Source organism: Branchiostoma floridae, chromosome 15, assembly GCF_000003815.2.
Source record: "Branchiostoma floridae strain S238N-H82 chromosome 15, Bfl_VNyyK, whole genome shotgun sequence".
NCBI lineage: Eukaryota > Metazoa > Chordata > Leptocardii > Amphioxiformes > Branchiostomatidae > Branchiostoma > Branchiostoma floridae.
Genome location: NC_049993.1, coordinates 315,873 through 335,257, shown reverse-complemented (window position 1 = coordinate 335,257; position 19,385 = coordinate 315,873). Strand labels below are relative to the sequence as shown.

The window sequence follows — 19,385 nt, the reverse complement described above, 5'->3', positions numbered from 1 at the left end:
CTATAGTCACGTGATGCCTTCAATTAACCGGTCGCCATTTTACAGTCACAATCATGCAAAGGATTATATATACAAAATTAGTTTTTATTTTGACTCGAAATGTCATAGGTACTAAGAAGTACAGTAAGACACAAGCTAGTATATTCATTATGGCATATTGCATGACCAGCTGGAATGAAAATTGAACTCTCACACAATTGTGGCTTGTGGCATTGTAAATTTGCATGAAATATTTGCATATACAAGACTAACCAAATGCGATCGCAGCCTGTGCTGAGGTGAGTGATACGGTACCGTTTGTGTGTGGTGAAACACTTGATAAAAATAGAATTATTCCAGCTTTGGGGTTATATTTGCTTTTATCAATATGAATACCTTATGGTCACGTAATTTCATGTTATCATACTTTTTACATATAGTGACGACATTTGCTTTCCTACCTGTTTTGCGTCATCGATGCATCGGCGACTTGCAAGTTGGTCTGCAAACCATCCCAAAGTTTCAAAATTGCCTCCTTTAGCTTTTGTAACAAGCAAAACATTCCAGTCAGCCCCAACGTACTCTACCTCAAAAATGTAGTCACAGTAGAGATTGCGATTCAGGACAAATTATCACCGATTGTACTCGGACAGATCGTGATCGTAGATTGTCCTAGGACAGATCGCGATCGGGATCTATACAAGTCATGGGACAATATCGGTGATACTACTAGTCTACTAGTACAGATTGTAATCGAGATCTGGCCTAGGACAATGTCAAATGATGCTAAGATAAAGGAAACAGCAATACTTTATTTTGCTGATGATGCTAAGATAAAGGAAACAGCAAATTTTTATACTTTATTTTACCAACCTTGATTTTATTCAGTATATGGAACTTGCAAATTATGGTCAAGGCTACCAGACTCTACTCTACTCTACTCTAGTGTCACTTATACAAATTACTGTAAATGCATTTAAGTTCGCAGGGATTTAATTTCGCAGTAGCAGGAAAAATGACTTTTGGCGGTGGTTTTAATTTCGCGGTAACACCATCGACTGCAGTCTAATACCATAATAGAAAAATGTTTGCGGCGGTTTTAAGTTCGCGGTGGAGTGGTCGCCGCGAAAACTGCGAACATTAATCCACCGTGAACATTTCTGTATTTACAGTATGCTAACTTCAGTACAGTAGATGATTTCACTTATGGCTACCACACTAATCACTTTTTAAAGTTCAACATTATTCAATGCACACTTCTGTCTGTGTAAGCCAGGAGTTTAATGCTATAAATCACATTTTTTTTCTCTCAAATATTCAAGCAGATGTTGGGGTTGATGAATTGTAACGTTTTCAGATTCTGTCAAATGGTATAATGGGTTATTAAACTATAAATTTCTGTAAATGCAGAAACTTTCAAGGTGGTCATTTCACCGCGAATTCAAGACCACTGCAAACATTTTTCTTTCGTATTCTGTTCGCGCCGCCTACGAACACCCTTGTCTACATGTATGTTATATACTATACATCATCACAGTATTATGATAATGAAATGTTTAAGCATTAAGGTCTCATCAATGAATTTTTTTTTCCAATAGACATGTTATAATTTGTGATTTACATGGGTGCGTTCATAGTGAAGCTACGTGAAATATACGTGATTTGTTGAGCACATTTATCCTATATACGTCAAATGGACATGGGTTCTTCTACTAGCACGATTAGTCAATCCCTGCAAAAGGCACTTTTTCGCTGTTAGTGTACAACCGCACCACTCAGAACCCAGGACTGTGTACCTCCGACCTGGTACGCGGCTGCAAAACTTTACCTGCTAATTTTTTTAGCTTTCACCAATCTAACTTTTGAGATCAGTTTGGCCGGCTACAAGGGAATTTCTCACCGCTTATTGCGCTTAAACACACAGTTGATCATGCCAGCACTGCAAATGTCAAAAGTCGACTGTTATGTCTGTTTGTAGCACCCTTGCTGAGTAACTAGTACTAGTAAGTGGGTTCCGACTGGTGGTTTGTAGAGCCGTTGGATTTTCCATTAGTATGTGACTAGTAGAGTACTAGTACAGTACAGTCAAACCTGTCCAAGACGACCACCCGGGGGACCGGGAAAAAGCGGTCGATTTGGACAGGTGGTCGCTGAGAAGAGTATCGACTCAAAACATGCCCGATGCAAAGTATAAATGGTTTCCGTTGCGTTAAATGGCAAATAGCAAGCACATTGCACGCACGCAAAGAAGCGATCGTCTTTAATGTCAAATACAACACGCACACTGTAAACTGTAAATTTAACCCCTAGCTTTTATCAAGCTTTTATAAGATACAGTGTTTTAAAGCTCAAGTATCTTTACACTAACGTTTTAGACAGTAAGGGAACTTTGATGTTGTCAGGTATCATACAAGCCTTTATGCGTCGCTATGTTCTTGATCTGAAATAACTACGGTGCACCTTTCGAATTCGATGCCCGGTACGTATACGTCCCGATAGCGTACTTACCCACGGGTGAATGTACAGTACAGTTGGACAAAAGCACTTACACACATCTTTCTTAAAAAGGTATGAGCTAGACAGGTCTTTCTTTAAAAAGTATGAGGCTATATACTTTATAATGATATAGATTTTTTTTTAACTTCTGTAACAACTAAATTCGGATTTTTTTACAACGATTTCGGCACAAAATCGCGGTAGTTATGATAAAAAATCGCTGAAAACCTCAATTTTGAAAATGATGCGGTCGTTGTGGGTCCCAATTTGGGCCGGTCGCGGTCGCGTTGGCCAGGTGGTCGTTGAGAAAAGGTCGCTTAATGCTTACGTCAATGGGAAAAAAAATCGGGACCGAGAAAAAGTGGTCGAAATGGCCAGGTGGTCGCTGAGAAGAGGTGGTCGCTCGGGCAGGTTTGACTGTACTGTACATGCATTTAAGTTCTCGGGAGGGCTCTACAGCGAACTCAAAACCACTGCGAACACTCCATTTTTTTTGACACAATGAAATTAAATCCCTGTGAACTTACATGCATTTACAGTATAATCCACCAAAACACCTGCTTGTAGACAAACTTTTCTCCATTGTGATTTATAGTTGGTCGCAAATACACTTCAGCTAATGCCTTCATAACTTCACACTTGGTGATCACGATGATGCATCTTGTGTTTATCTCAGGCTTCCAGTCTCGGACTCGGAGACGTGAACTTCCTACCAGGAAAGGGGACCATCAAAAAAAGGTCTACAACAGATACAACTATAACTTGAGATATGTTTTCCCCATCAATGTCGTCAGGACAGACCCCGATATCACCCAGAAAAACTGAATCAGTTTTGAGGACAAAGGCAAAGGATGCTCTTGACGACCAGCCCCCATTGAAAGCCGAGGACAGTCTCCAGTCATGTCCAGTACTGGGGAACTGCAGCTCAGGCACAGCAGATGACATGCACTCTTGTCAAACTGTGACAGGTGAACAACAGCAGTGCACTAAAGAGGAGACCATTGGTGACTTGGTTACTTGTAAAACAACCAGTAATGCAAATAATGCGATTGATGGCCAACATGTCCAGGACACTGTAAAGCTAATCCAGACTAATGTAGAGCTAGTTTTAGACTCCGAGTCTACTGAAGAAGGCATAGATGGCAACCTGTATGTCGATCATGTTGTAAAGCAGACCAAACTAGTGCACACCAAAGGGCGTGAAAGGTCTACATGTGACCAAGGGGATTCTGTGGACAAAGTTTCAGCGAAAGTAGAAAATGACACCAGTTTAGCAATGAAATCGGTGGAAGTTGATGGTACAGGGGAGAGTGGTCAGCCAGATAAAGAGTTATTGGATGTTGTTGGATTGCACGATGGATTATCAAACAGTCAGATAACTAAGAGCACCTGCAGAACTGTTGACCACCGTGTACCCACTGAGGGGGGCAGATCGGACACACCAACCAAAAAGCAGTTCAAGTCTGAGTTCAGGAACACGGAGGAAGTGCGGAATTGGAGCCATGAGCTGCAGCAGGGATATCGCATTCTTCGGGAGATCATGGTCGACCATCGCAAGTAAGCCTTTCTCAGCATACAGACCATGCTTCACAAGTCCACCCACACATCCTGTAAAAAGTAGTATAATCTTGTCTGTTTCCAAGCCATCAGCAAAGCTAGATCTTACAGCTGCTTTCAGAGTATGTTACGATGGCATACAATATATTACACCTTGTCACTTTTTAAAGTGTGTGTGTTAACATTCTGGATGTGCCTTGTAACTTTTAGGAACATCTCCTGGCCGTTCCTGGACCCGGTAGATGTGGAAGGAGAGAACCTGTGGGACTACCACGACAGGATCAAACAACCCATGTGGCTGCGCAGGATCAAGGACAAGTTTCACAACAGGTACCCTGACTCTTCAGAAGAGCAAGTATTAACTTTACAACTGCTCCCTCCCTGAGCACACATATCCACCCAAGCTGAGTATTTTGGGGGTCAACGACCTTATTTTGCCGCAACATCGCAACCTAAACGGGTGCACCAGGAGGCGACAAATTGCTATTGTCTTGTCGGGGTACAAAATAAACATGAAACCTGACCCCATCTCATACATACCATTAACACTGATGGTGACTGGTCAGCGTTTGACTCTGATGACTTCTGATGGGTGTGTGACGATGTCTGATGATTTCAGAAAAGCGCTGACGAATTTCTGACCAGTCACTGACAATTTCTGACGCATCAGTAATGCTAACTGGTGTGAACTATGACCAGAACACCACTGTATCATAGATTCATCAATTTAATTAAAGCAAGGCTACAGTACACAAGCCGCTAGATGCAGCTGGTAGGAGTACTAGAATATACATGTAAGCATGTGGAACTAAGTTCCACAAAGGTCCAGAAAAAAAGCTATACGTCAGAAACGGGTCCCAAACTGAAAACATTCCATCTAAAACCAATTCCGTAGATTGTGAAATTTGTCCTAGAAGAAAATGAAAACATTGCCATTCCTGTGTTCATTACTGACTGAGCTTTTGTGTTTTGTATGTAAAATTGACATGTATGACAACATGCAATGTAACAGGTACTAGTAACTGAAAATCAGTCCATTTGTATTTCATAGCATACACACATGGGTTCAGATCATTATAAGTCCGGACCTGGACATGAGTTTAGCACTATTACAACATTTGTCCCCTTCTGTTCCACCAGTGAATACAGCAGTATTACGGAGTTCGTGAGTGACATGCGACTTGTGCTGGAGAACTGTTACCGCTACAATGGGATAAACCACTACGTCTCCAAACAGGCGCAGAAGATGGAGAAAGTCATGGAGCAAAAGCTGGCTCTGCTATCCAAGTTAGTTGATATCTGAATTCATCTAATATGTAGTAAATACAGTTAGTGGTGGGACCGGTTCACTAAACAAAGTACAAATGTTTACATTTTTATTCAGATATATTATCAGGTGAATCTTGCAAATAAAGGTTGGATAAAGTAACCCTGATTGCCTAAATCAAACTTGATTAGTCTAAATTCCTATTCTACTCTCTTCTGTAACTGTTGGTTCTGTTTTAGGTCAATAAATTTGCTATGAAAAAACAATGGAATAAAAAGTGCAACATTCAAGTAATTATTGGGTTGCCTTGAAAGTCTTCTCACCAAAAAAAACTTTTATACTGGGGTAGTTGTGTGTTTCAGTCTTAATTTTCTATAATGGTTTGATAAACCAGAACATGTCAACTAGTAAACCACTGTATCTAAACCTGGTCTTGGACCTGATTAAGCCAAACTGTTATCCACCCCTATATGCCAGATACCTAATAACTGTATGATTTTAAATCATTTTGAAATTTATTACGTCCATGAAACCTCATGGAGGTTATATTTTCACTAGCGTTGCTGTGTGTGTGCTTGTGTGTGTGCGTGTCTGTGTGTCAACAAGATAACTCAAGAACAACTATGTGGATTGGTTTCATATTTAGTGTGTTGCTATTGTGTGACGAAAGCTGGAAATGATTAGACTTTGGGCCTCCTAGTAGCTTCTCTTGATACTGCAGCATAACTTTTGGTTTTGTTATCTGTTGTCAAAAATTTCTGAAGAGGATTAACTCAAGAAGGGAACAACAGATTTTCGTGATGTTTGGTATGTAGGTACCTTAGACAATGCTGTACAAAATATGCAAAATCGGCCACATTTGCATAATTAATGAGAATACTCTATCATAGCAGTTTTTTTTTATTCATCTCTTGTCCAGACATGATGTGGTCTTGACATTTAGGTGGTACATAGCTTTCAGCATCAGTTAGTTTAAGCCCCCTAACATTTGATTTTGGAACTGCAGGGGCATTTTTGTCAAGTCATTGATCCCAAAAAGGATATCTGCAGAAAGAAATGAGGGATTGTCATCAGTTTAGGCATGCAGGTAGCTTATGCAAAGATGTGACATGTGTACTTTAACTTGATGATAAACATCACCATGCATAGATCATGTAAATGTATAAGTCATTTGCATAAAATTTACAAAAGCTCTAAATTTTTCATGGAGGTATGAGGTCACTGAACCACTGCAGCAGAACTTCAGGGTTTGATATCTTGAGATCTGAACATGCTACAGTTGTGATATTTGAGTGGTAGATAGGTCTTGGGGCAGAGATTTTTTTTTTCATTTGAGATTAGTAATAATTCTGTAAATCTTCAAAGATGATAATTTACCTCTACAAAACGTTAGTTTGGCAACAATACAGTACATGTATAACTGTCAAACAATTGTGCCCATAAATTGTACCTAAGTTGTTGTACATGTGAGTGAGTCTGAAAATGCACACAGTCCAGGTATGAAGACATTGTTAATAACCTTCCAATGACCAATCTCCCAACAGGACCCTGCGGGAGAAAACAACATTACACATGACATCAGGAGGGAAGTATGGGGAGGATCCACACACCAAACGTCGCTCTGTAGTGAGAAATCTCCAGGCTACTCACGATCAGACTGGTTCTATCATACTCACATACATTCGCAAGGAAATAGAGGCACAGGTATGTTCAGCGCTCCAAACATTTCTGCATTTACAGTATGGTACAGCCCCGCACCAAACAACAAATGCACAAAATTTTCTGTATAGCTGCATGTATATTACTTAGTAGACTGTCTACTAAGAAAAGTTTTGAGAGAATGTACTTAAGCCTTTCATTTTACATCAGTAGGACTATCAGGGCTCGAAATACCACCTGCATATGCAGGTTAGTGCATGTAAAATTGGAGCTGTGCGGGTATTTCTGGTGTCTACCTGCACCTAACCTGCACTGGTCCATGTACTGGGTTTTACACATTGAATGTCCTATGATGTAGGTGTATATGAATTGTTATTAGCTGCATTGACTGTTACTACCTATAAAGTATGTAAGAAAAAATAGCAATATTAATGTTCCTGAACAATTTTAGTATGATCCATACTTCCTAAATTCAGAGTGCTGCAGGTAAAAGTTGTCCGGTGCAGGTAATTTTCAATGTTACCTGCACCAGTGCAGGTGTGCAGAAAAAAGGATTTCAAGCCCTGACTATTTTCATTGACTGATGTCTGTTAGTCGTGATCTGTTTTCAGGAGAAGGAGGAGCGTCGGCTGCGGGAGCTGGAGAAAAGAGAGGAGTGGCAGAAACAGCAGCAGGAGATCCTCGACTGGGAAAACAAACTCCTGGAGGAGACCCATCTCAAGGAACTGTGGGAAATACCAGCCATTGGTAAGAGAATACTCGTGCATCTGTATCTATATAACTGTCAGTATAACTGCTCTTTGGTATAACTAACCAACTCCACTGGCATGCGGCGCGGCAGCAGCTGGTTATCTTACACTGAACGATCTGTCACACCTAACTTTTGCACATCTAGCTGCAACTGTTCTTTAAAACTATCTTTAATACAAAGATGCCCCTACTGTGCTCGGTGAGAACAAATCCCACTATATGATGGTTCTGTGGAAAATACAAATTTGTGAAGACATCCTAGGTTGGTAACTCTGGTACTGGTAGGCATGACTTTTTCTTGTTGTTTCTTTTTTTTTAGTCCACTGTTAATGATACAATGTAGATTAATGGGTTGATTTTGAATAATATTGTGCTATGTATGTAATAAGAGGGCAATACATTATATTTGCAGATGTACAAGTAAGGAACATGGTTTCCCTTAATGATAATCAATTTCATTCAAACACTTTCAGTTAAGTTCTGTACTTTCTATTTGTTGTACACAAATCTATTTGTTTATGTTCATTGTTAAGTCATTCATGTGTCCATTGTTGAATGAGATTTTGTCATGATTTTACACCTAATTTGAATTTCTAAGTCCACTACTCTGTACTCTGAAGCTCCTGTGTAAGGTATTAGATTGTCCGGCTGTTTGATATCCCATGTTCACGGTTTCTTTCCTCCACAGGCCACTTCCTATGCCTGGCTCAGCAGATTCTCAACATCCCGGAGGTTGTGTTCTATGAGTTAGAGCGAGGCTTGGCCATGCCTCAAGCCAGCTCCACTCTTGCCATGGTGTTTTCCTACCTCCTCAGCACCCCACACCAGCGCACAAAACTGCCCAAGAAGCCGTACATGCCTTACTGTATATGGAACAGAAAACTGCGAGAAAGACTGCAGGAATGGTATGACATACTTGATGAGCAAGACACCTATGAAGATGCAGCTGATTATATAGGTATCACACGGGAGTTTTTCCAGGAACTCGGAGAGAGAAATCCTCTTGTAGATAAACAGTATCATGAGTTGCCTTTTAGACAGCGAGTTTGGATCCTGAAGTCCCTGTGTGACAACGTGTACTGGAGTGAGGTTGACATCCAGGAAGTGGTGGACAGACTGCCGGTGTTCGAGCAGAGAGAGGTCATTCTGGGATACGATGCTGATGGGTGTGCCTATCTTCACTTCCCACAATTCTGTGGGGCAGACCTGCGGATCTACAAACAACGGCCACTACCTATTCCCTGCTTGCAGAAGACTCAGAAGAAAACTAAAAAGGACCTTTGGTCCAGTACAGAGGCCGAAGGAGAAGAAGGACAGAAGACTGCAGAAGTTGACCCCAACAAAGACATAAAGGCTAGTGAGGATGGCAATGGTGGTCTCCAGAACCTTCAATCCTCAACAAATGGAGAAAAGGGGCAGGGAGATGCTGAAGTTTACAAGACAACTGCCGCCCAAGATGAGACTGTCTCAGGTAACACACAGACACCATCAAAATCAACAGCAGGTGTTTCAAATTCCAGGCAAGAATGCAAACTCCAGACGGAAGAGACGTCTGTGGAGCTGTGTCTTCACAACAGTGGTGGTGACAGTAAACTACTCCATGGAGATATGACTGAAAGGGAAACAAGAGTGAAGAAAAGGAAGCATCCATCATCAGTCAACAGAGAGGGGAACTCAAAGAAATTGTCAGTTGATAATGAGAAAGTACGTAGGGTGTCCAAAAGAAAGAGGTCCGTATTCTCCAACAAACAGGACATTGGAAGTGCTGATGTGTCTGGGAGGGAGGCCTTGATGTCACCCCGGCGTTCCAAGCGACAGAAGCATCAGGTGGAGATGTACACCACTCCGGACCCCAGACAGCCAACCAGCAAACTCAGGGACAACAAGGCTGCTGGAGGACAGGTCTCATCATGTAAGAAGAAAAGGAAGAAAAAAAGAACAAAAGGTGAGATCGCTCATCTACCAATCATTTGTACCTGTATTAAATGTTCTTTTGTGTGTTCTTCCAGTGTGAAAACATAATCACATGTATGTTTTGTATAGAATTTGGATCATTTTGTAATTCACTTCATTAATCTACAAGTTTGTGCCCAAAAGGCTAATTTCACTTAGTACACTACACTACAGTAACTAGTAAGGTCTTGACTGCAAAATAATTATGAAATTTTCAAAATCCAAGTTGTTGCCATAGTGTGGGTTCATATACTGAATATGACATGAGGATTATGGCTGAGGTAAATCAGACCTCAAACATGTTACCATTAGTAGAGTCCATTCCAAGACACCATGCGGATGTTTGTTGCCATTGTTTAGAATTGATTTTAAAGTTTTGTAATTATATGTCTAGGACATTTGATACTTCAGAAATATTTTTAACACTGCTTCAACTTTATAAATATTTCCCTGGTCCTGTAAAACTTTGGAAATATTTATGGTGTGGAATTGGATACTTCTAATGGTTTCTAAATAATGATAACAGCATTCTACCATTATTTACCATTTTCTACCATTTTTTGTAAATGGTTCGGTGGGCTGGGAAGATAGCAATTCACACATCCTTGCAAAGTATGGTTGGGTGCCATGCAACAATGGCCCACCACAAAGGATCCACCAGTGCCCAGCAGTGAAATCTAAAAATATACAGATGCAACAATAGGGCTTACTTTTATGGGGGCAATAAACTAATTTTACCATTTGGCCAGGTTTACCATTTTTTGTAAATATTTGTAAATGTGAAATAATCACAGAGAGGTTTCACAATTATTCTAAATAAAGATATTTTTGTACAGTTACTTTCAAAATGTTTCTAAAATATTCAAAGAAAATCAAATAAATGAGTATATTCTTAGTCAATTTTTTGAAAATAATTTGATTATTGTGGCTCAGATATTCTTTTATTCAAAATAATTCAGACTAATTATAAATATCGCCTAAAAACCCTCATGGTGTCTTGGAATGGACTCTATACTGTTAAATATTTCTTCTTTAATGTACATCTACTTTCACTGTGCTGCCAAATTTGTCATGAAAGCTCATCTATGTTGAACTTGGTAGTAATCATAGTACAGTCATAGGACAAGTCCACTAGCCCCATTGTCCAGGGCAAGTGAAGGTGCTGATTAGGCAAGTGCTGATTGACCTATATATATATATATATATATATATATATATATATATATATATATATATATATATATATATATATATATATATATATATATATATATATATATATATATATATATATATATATATATATATATATATATATATATATATATATATATATATATATATATATATATATATATATATATATATATATATATATATATATATATATATATATATATATATAGCTACCCCACTTGCCTGATTGGGCAAGTAAGATTTTTCCATTGAGTGAGATTTTGATATACAATGTACTTATTACTTTTTACAGTCATGACATCAAGCAATGGTCAACATAGAAATATAGAGGCAATAACAAGAATTTCATTGCTAGAAGTGGAAATACACATAAATGTGACATTAGAATTTTGAAAAATTCTTTGTCCTCCTGTTTGTTCCAGACAAGACCAACAGTTTGGACCTGAGTACAGAGCTGGAGGCAGGACCAGAGTTTGGGACTGCCTGTGAGAGTGTGGAGGACCTGAGGAATCTGACAGCACAGTTTGCACAGCCGACTGCTGAGGACATTCTGAAATGCAACAAGGTTTGTTTGGCAGTCCGTACATGTACTTCATTGTAGGCTGGATACATTTCACAGACAAGGCCATACCAATTTTATTTGTTGCTTCTCGATTTTTTCAGAAGAAAATTGGAACGGTCGGTCGAAAAAAAAAAAAATTAAGTAAAAAGTCGGAGGTAGGAGAGATCGTGGGGCTTACTCAAGTTACACAACAGAAATAACAACAGAGTTAACAAGAACCGGTAATAGTTTTTAGATTTTCCACTTGTACTTGAATTGAAATGTATTTGCCAGCAGTTATTATCAAAAATCAAGGTTGATACACCCTTGAAAACGATGCAGACGTTTGTAATTGGAGGCCCATGGTTTATTTGAGAGAGGAGAGGCAGTGAAATTTTGTCAACGGGAGGTGTGGCCATTTTATTTTTTGTCCAAATTGGGTAAAATAGGGTTGGGAAATCCAAGAAACAACAAATAAAATTGGTGTGGCATAATTATATACATGTAGTAACTACTGGAAATTCTGTTGGAGACGCTGTGTTTTTGGTGCTGTTTGCAGTCATCTCCCAAATAAACGTACGCCTGGAATAGAAGTACACTTGTACCTGTAGGAAACTGCTGTAGTAGTGCAAACATGTGATGGACATGCAGCTACTCTCTCATTGGTTGAACTGCTAGTTTTGATCCAGAAAAAATGGAGTTATAACGAATACCTTGTTGTAAGCTTGGCACCATATGGATGATCAAGTTTTATTGCCCTATTTTTTCTATGAGTAAATATAACACTATGCATATGGTACCTACAACTGCATTGAAAGGTTTTCTACCTGCATAACGTATGTTTGAACATCTTGATATCTGCTAGTTGTCTGTAGTTAGAGTCCATTCCAAGTCACCATGAGGGGTTTTAGGTGATATTTGTGATAAGTCTGAATTATTTTGAATGAAAGAATATCTAAACCGCAATAATTAAATTATTTTCAAAAAAATGACTAAGAATATACTCATCTATTTTAATTCCTTTGAATATTCTAGAAATGTTTTGAAAGTAACTGTACAAAAATATCTTTATTTAGAATAATTGTGAAGCCTCTGTATGATTTTTTTCACATTTTAAACTTTGCCAAATGGTAAAATTAGTTTATTGCCCCCATAAAAGTAAGCCCTATTGTTGCCTCTGTATATTTTTAGATTTCACTGCTGGTCACTAGTGAATCCTTTGGTGGACCATTGTTGAATGACACCCAACCATACTTTGCAAGGATGTATGAATTGCTATCTTCCTAGACCAGTGACCAATGTTACAAAAAGTGGTAGAAGATGGTAAGAAATGGTAGAATGCTGTTATCATTATTTAGAAACCATTAGAAGTATCCAGTTCCACATTATAAATATTTCCAAAGTTTTACAAGACCGGGGAAATATTTATAAAGTTGAAACAGAGTTAGAAATATTTCTGAAGTATCGAATTGTCCTAGACATATAATTACAAAACTTTAAAATCAATTCTAAACCATGGCAACAAACATCCGCAAGGTGACTTGGAATTGACTCTATTAGAAAAGAATTGTTTTCATTTAATTTTAAAAAATCAAACAGTCAACTAAGTGTTATCAAGAAGAGTGAACGTATGTTTGTGGCTTTGATTATTATGCACATAGATAACATAGTTTGATTGTAGTGGTATGTGCATGTACCAAAGTGCTGTATTATCTCATAAGACTTGATGACGTCATCTATTTGGTCCAAAAATCATATTCACAATTCTTTCATGCCCATCTGTCAGTATTCCTTATAACTCCATTCTTTCTTAATTTCTTAATGAGAAATATTCGAAGGTTGAAATGCCAATTAAACCAGGAAGGAAACCTTAAGAGTCAACATGATTGTAAATTGTGCTCTCAGTGTTCAGAAGCTGCCCAGACTTGGTTGAGTTCATCTCAACATCTATAGCATAGTTGCCATATCCTTATTCATGAAGTTTTTTGTTTGTTTTGTGCCCATGTTGTCCAGTCGGGAAAGTCTCCCCATCGGAAGCGCTGTGTGGTGGAGCTGCACCAGGTCCTGCTGAATCTGCTGACCGAGCTGGAGCCATGGGAACACAAACTGGTCAAGGCTCGCACCAAGGCCAGGTCAGGATTGTTCTCAATCTTAAGACTGGAATCTAAAGAATGTTTGTAGTGTATGTGTGTGTGAATCATTGCTCATGAAATTTCAGTCTTGGCAACTTCATGGTATTCTTGCTTTGAACCAAATTTGACCCAGATCTTCAGCAATTGTCCCAATACTTAGATACAAAAAGGGTTTGCTTCATCACCATCATGGGTATGCATGAGGGCTCTATTCATTTATAATGGTTCATTTCTTAATCTATGATTTTTATGAAATTTTAGAAATCCAATCAATTTCCTATTCATAAAAATGTAGTCTTTTAGAAATTAAAACAAGACCTGCTTCTGGAATAATTATTGAAAAAGCTATACTCACCTATCTCATATCTGTAGATTTCTTACAATATTTGTTGAAAAGAATAGAAAGAATGGAGACTGATAGAAATTTGTATTACCTCCTGACAGTGTGCAATGGTTAATTATTCTTTATACTTGTTCATCATTCCTCTCTTATTTTTGTGTAAGATTAGTGATTCAATAATTTAAAGCCATGTTTAGTTAATTGTAGTCTTTAAACAACCTAGGTATTCACCTTAAAATAAGGGGAGATTTCTGTTTGTCCTTTATTTCAGAAATAAAGTACTTTCTGAATGGCGAGACTTCCAGTCCACACCACCCAGCAGTGAGGAGGTGACAGATATATGGGGGGAAAGTGAAGAGGAAGTGATGGAAGCAGAGGATGAGAAGCTGCAAGAGGAAGAAGGTACCACTAATGATGAGGAGGAAGGGGATGAAGACCAGGCTAACTCTGATGAGGAATGGACCATTGATAGCGAGCATACAGGGCCTGTACCTGTTGTTACTAAGGGAGAGCTGGGCAGACTTCGCCCAAGAAAGACAGTATGTGGAAGGGACATACAGACTAGGCAGCCAGCCAAGGGAGAATCAGTGGTGAAGGAAGCAGCAACTGTGGCCAGTAACATTTGGGGCTCATTGAAAGCCAGTCCTGGTCAGTTCCCCAGCTCAGGGCCTCAGCAGCAGACTGCAGCACAGCTCCTCCTGTCCATGAAATCCAGATGCAGCATAGCGTCTCCACAGCCAGCCCAGAAAGCAGTGACTGTGAATAAGGTACCCAGCCAGGTGGTGTATCAACTCCACCAGAACAAGGAAGGCAATGCACTGCCTATAACCCAGCCACAACAGGAGGGAAGAAGAATTGTTAGTCCCAAGGTACCAACTGTCACTGCTCAACATATTCGGCAAATTCCACCATCAAACCAAGCAAGTGCCACAACTCTGAAGGTGCCCATCGCTCAATTGTCTACCAAACAGCAGGCTGGTACTCAAGTGGTCAAAGGGAGCTCCAAAGTGCCTCAGATCCTTCAATTGCAAACAAGTGGTTCAAGTCAACCTATATATTTGCTCCAACAGATCAATGAGCAAGGGCATGTGGTGTACCTCCAACTCCAACCTACCTCCAGCTGTGCAACAACAGCTTCTTCCAAAACAATCACAGGTCTGGCAAACATTGTTACATCTAAGCCAGAAGGAAATGGTAGTCTTGTTTGTTCTCAAATCAGTAAACCCAAAATTCACCCTGAAACTCGGGAAGGTAATGTAATGCCTTCACTAGCCACACAACAGCACTCTAATCTTGTGGTAAAGAAGTCAAAAGTCGAAGAAGCCTCTGCTTTTTCCCACAGTTCTAGCAAAGGGTTGCAGAATCAGGTAACTTACGGGATCTCTGCTACATCTGCCCAACAACACCATACCGCTGTGGATCAACTAGACCCAGTACCAAAAACAGCCTCTACAACTGCCAACAGTCCTGTCCAGCCTGCCTCCTCCTTACTGAGGCCTGCAGTGCTTCAACAGAATGCCAGGATGACACCAGTCGTTGTGAAATCTTTTGTGCCAGGGTCAGAAGCATGCCCAGGAGCTGCTCAGGTCGCTAGAGGTGTGCCACAGTTCACACCTGTAACTCCACAGCAGATGCCAGCAGGTACAAAGCTGGTAATGTCTGATATTAACCAAACTCAGTCTACTGTACAACAGAGGCCAGCAGTGGTGCAGAGAGGCCTGAAAATTGTTTCTGCAGGTGTGCAACAGACTCAAACCAACTTACATATGCCTGCAGGAACTCAGTTTGTAAAGATAGGAGTTCCAACAGGTAAGATGTGCCCAGTCACAACACCATTTGCTGCACAAGGTGCAAAGGTCGTGCATACATCAACATTTACGCCAACAGTACAGCATGACAAACTAGCACCTGTAGTCAGCCCCATCACTCCCCAGTCTCAGCAGGGGTTACAACTGGTACAGCTGAAGTCTGTTCCATTACAGGGCCCAGGACATGGCAAAACTCAGGGCCAAATTACAAGAACAATACCCCATACTCACAGCAATGTAGCTACAGCAAATACTCCAGCACAAGTTATGCACTTTAAGTTAAGCCCAATGGTGTTAAGTCCAATGCATAGTGTGCCACAGAATGATATCAATGCCTCATCAAATGTTGCTAATTCTCCAAGAACGCAACATTCTATTCAGACTACGAAGCTTCACCCAAATCTTCAGCTGTCTGAGAAAACAGCCACCACAGCAGTGACAGCACCTCTCAAGTCAGTTGCCAGCAAGCTTGTCAGCCAGCCATTGCTACATCAACAACTGACAACCAATTCTCCAGTGCAAACGCTTTATCAGAGTTCCAGTGCGGTGGCTACAGATGGTGTATTGCTTCAACATCAGGCTAAGCAGGGAGTAAAACCAGTCATTGAGAGTCCAACTGTTGTACAAGTCAGCCCTGGATCACAGCAGCAAATACTGGGACAGCCAACCCAGGCTGCCAGCACTCATGCCATTTCTCACCACTTACATATACCAGCAGCTGCCTCAGTCAGTGGTGTTACATCTCCTCCTGTTGTAATGCCCTTGTCTCAGCCAAAGGTAGTGTTTTCATACTTAAAAACAAATAATACCTCAGTAACATCTGCCATCAGCAATGCCAATAGTGCTGCACAAGAACAATCTGTTGGCATGCAAACCAGGCAGGTAGCAACACCAATATATGTGAGGAATGGAAGCAAATGTTTGGGAGCAGCAAAAGAGTCAGAGCAAAGAGTACTGCCAAATGCTAGCAAAATACATGGACAAAATATTTTAACATCTGTCAGGGAAGCTGTACAAGTCCCACCCTCTAAGATACAAAATGCACATATGTCTGTAACTCCGAGCCTGGAGGCTGCCCCAAAGCTGGTTGGCAGTTCACAAGGAGTTCCCGAGACATGCACTCATCCTGTGGCAGGTTCATCCAGCTCAGCTATTCCACACCAAACTCACACCTTGCTGCCAAATTCTAATGCACTGAATCATTCTGCAGGAAGACAGCCTACCCTGACCATCTCCCCTTCCCTGCTGCAGGGGCTGCCTGTCCACTCTGCCGGGGGAGTGAACTATGTGCAGCTCCTGCTGAATCAGGGCGGTGTGAAGACCATGTTAGCAGTACCAGTCCAGGTACAACCTGGTGGAAAAGTCACTATTCCAACAGGCACAGTGAATAGCCTGCAGACAAGCATCCCCAGCCCCTCAAACATAAGTTCTCAGGTCATATGTGGACCTTCAGTGCAGCAAACTGTAGCATCACGCCTTCAGCGACATGTGAGTCAGTCAGCAGGTCAAGTACTGACAGGCACCACTTTGATGGGGCAAGGGCAGCCTGGTGTGCTGAGCTCAACTTCCACTGGAACTATCAATCTAGCCTCACCTGCACCAGTGTCGTGCACTGGCATGTCGGCAGGACGTCACAATGTCGTAGTTTCCTCTGTAGTGAAAGAAAGTAACAAAAGTACCAAAGTAAGCTGTGTGGAGCCGACCAGCACTTTCTCATTAGTACCCACAAACCCACAGCCATCTACCGGAGCAGCTACCCAGGTCGTGTCACGTACCCTGAGCTTACCTATTATGAGTCACAGTGTTGGAGCATCAAAAACACAATCTCCTGAAAATAGTATGAATACACAATCAGTGAGTCAGTGTAAAAAAATCTGAAATGGACATTAAGGCATGACTGAAGTCTGATCACAGATCAGTCATGTCAATCAGGATTCTGACATACATGTAAATGTAGTGACATCAGTGACTTGCACCTACATAGTAAAACTCCCTCATCACGTCTAGAAAATATTCCGAAGGGCTTGTCAATAGCAGAGGTTGTTTTTAATCATTACAAAAGCTATAGTCTATGAAGCTACGTAAGTCACTGTAAAAAGCAATAACAGTAAGTGGAAAATTCTAGGCTACCTCATAAGTACTGCAGCATATAGAAATGGGAAATGAGTACCACAGACAGGAACCTAATGCTCTCAGATTGTTTAGCTGCAATGTGGACAGAATACCTTGAGGAAACCATCCTGACAACTGTCTGACAAGCAGTTTGCCGGGTAATCACTTGATCTAACTATTCTGATGTACTGCTTTGACTTACACACACTTGCTTACATGTATATATATATATATGTGTGTGTGGAACTGTCCAGTCTATTTGTCATTGTTTTTCTGAAAAGAAGCTAATATTTTGACTTCAAGTGCCAGCATGATAAAGGTACAAGGAGAGCTACAATGTACCACTGTAGACCTTTAAGATTAGTATAATTACTTTACCCCACCACAGACTGGTAACAATGCAACCGCCCAAATGATAATTGATGGAAGAGAAATATTCATGTTTTTGCATATTTTTGTTTCGATCTGTGCTCACATGAGATGACTTGTGCTTTGAATGCTTGTGTTCAGTCCAACTTTTTGAATAGCATTTTTTTTCAACATGAATGATTGAGATTTTGCATTATGATAGACATGTAAGTAGAGGAATTCTTGTCTATACTGTGATGACTACTAACTGGCATTGTCTTCATTTTTTCATGACTATTAAAGATGGCTGTCTTACTATCGAAGTATGGCTTCGGATCTGCTGATTTGCACACATTTGAAATTTTGTTCACAACCTCACACAGAAACAGGTGTAACAAATGTAACTCAAAATTCGGGCATAACTATAAAGTATAAGGCCTTTCATCAGGTCAAATTATGTTATTGCTTCATTGCTTTTTATTCAGCACCTTTTTGAAAATCAATAAACCTTAAATCAGAGTGTGGGGATATCATGGACAATTTAGCTGTGGCCACACAAACTCCGCACAAAATTTTGGAATATTAACTTTGGTATATCATATTTCGTCATGGTGTGGAGCGGTATAGCCATGGAAAAACAAGACTCGTCATCGTTACAGGCAACTTCAATGTGGAGACACCATTCAGTCGCAATATCCTAACTCTTCAATATTGAACCAAATGCCCTTCTGCAAGATTACAACACCAGTCCACACAGAGCAAGGACCAGACTACCTCCAGGGTGCGATGCTGGAGTACAGTCTTCCTAAGGCTTATTGCTAGAACACCTCTTGGTTCAAATTGTTTGCATGAATCAAGGGGGTTAAAAAATCATGAATAAAGGGTAACGATTGATTGACATAAGTATGTCCTGTTTATTCAACTGAATGGAGTGTTTGACTTAAGTGATTTAGAGTAATTTGGGCATTTACAATCATAAAATACTCTACTCAAATATGCTAAAGATAAACTTGGATGTTCTGTATACCAAAAGTGACTTGAAAAAAATAATCATTTTCACCAGCGGCCATAACAACCGGACGTTACAGTGTTGAACATGTACAGAAGCGGGGAAATTTAGGCACTTTTTTTTTTACCCACTCACGTAAGTAGGCCTAGTGCGTGTTCCATGAGTTAACACAAAGAGGTTGAAAGAGGGTCCTTGGTTAACAATGATAATGAGTATATTGGAAAGAAAATCACACAA

The 19,385-nt window shown here is 40.2% G+C and overlaps 1 protein-coding gene across 2 annotated transcripts; it reads left to right on the top strand.

Moving 5' to 3' along the window:
• The first annotated feature begins 26 nt into the window (after positions 1-26).
• LOC118432052 lies at positions 27-18,462 on the top strand. Of its 2 annotated transcripts, XM_035843556.1 has the most exons (11): positions 28-278; positions 3,152-3,693; positions 3,724-4,032; positions 4,243-4,362; positions 5,173-5,319; positions 6,844-7,003; positions 7,570-7,705; positions 8,397-9,653; positions 11,281-11,423; positions 13,413-13,531; positions 14,143-18,462. In XM_035843556.1, the coding sequence occupies exons 2-11, from the start codon at positions 3,245-3,247 to the stop codon at positions 17,555-17,557; spliced, it is 6,255 nt and encodes a 2,084-aa protein (XP_035699449.1). In that variant the 5' UTR covers positions 28-278; positions 3,152-3,244; the 3' UTR covers positions 17,558-18,462. The 2 variants fall into 2 exon arrangements, with proteins under 2 accessions (XP_035699448.1, XP_035699449.1); XM_035843555.1 differs by having other exon boundaries at positions 27-278; positions 3,152-4,032.
• Positions 18,463-19,385: the final 923 nt, after the last annotated feature.

Coding starts and splice junctions, on each gene's coding strand:
- LOC118432052 (XM_035843555.1), top strand. CDS start 3,245: ATGTTTTCCCCATCAATGTCGTCAGGACAGACCCCGATATCACCCAGA. Junction 7,706..8,396: donor GTGGGAAATACCAGCCATTG/GTAAGAGAATAC, acceptor TTTCCTCCACAG/GCCACTTCCTATGCCTGGCT. Junction 9,654..11,280: donor GAAGAAAAAAAGAACAAAAG/GTGAGATCGCTC, acceptor TGTTTGTTCCAG/ACAAGACCAACAGTTTGGAC.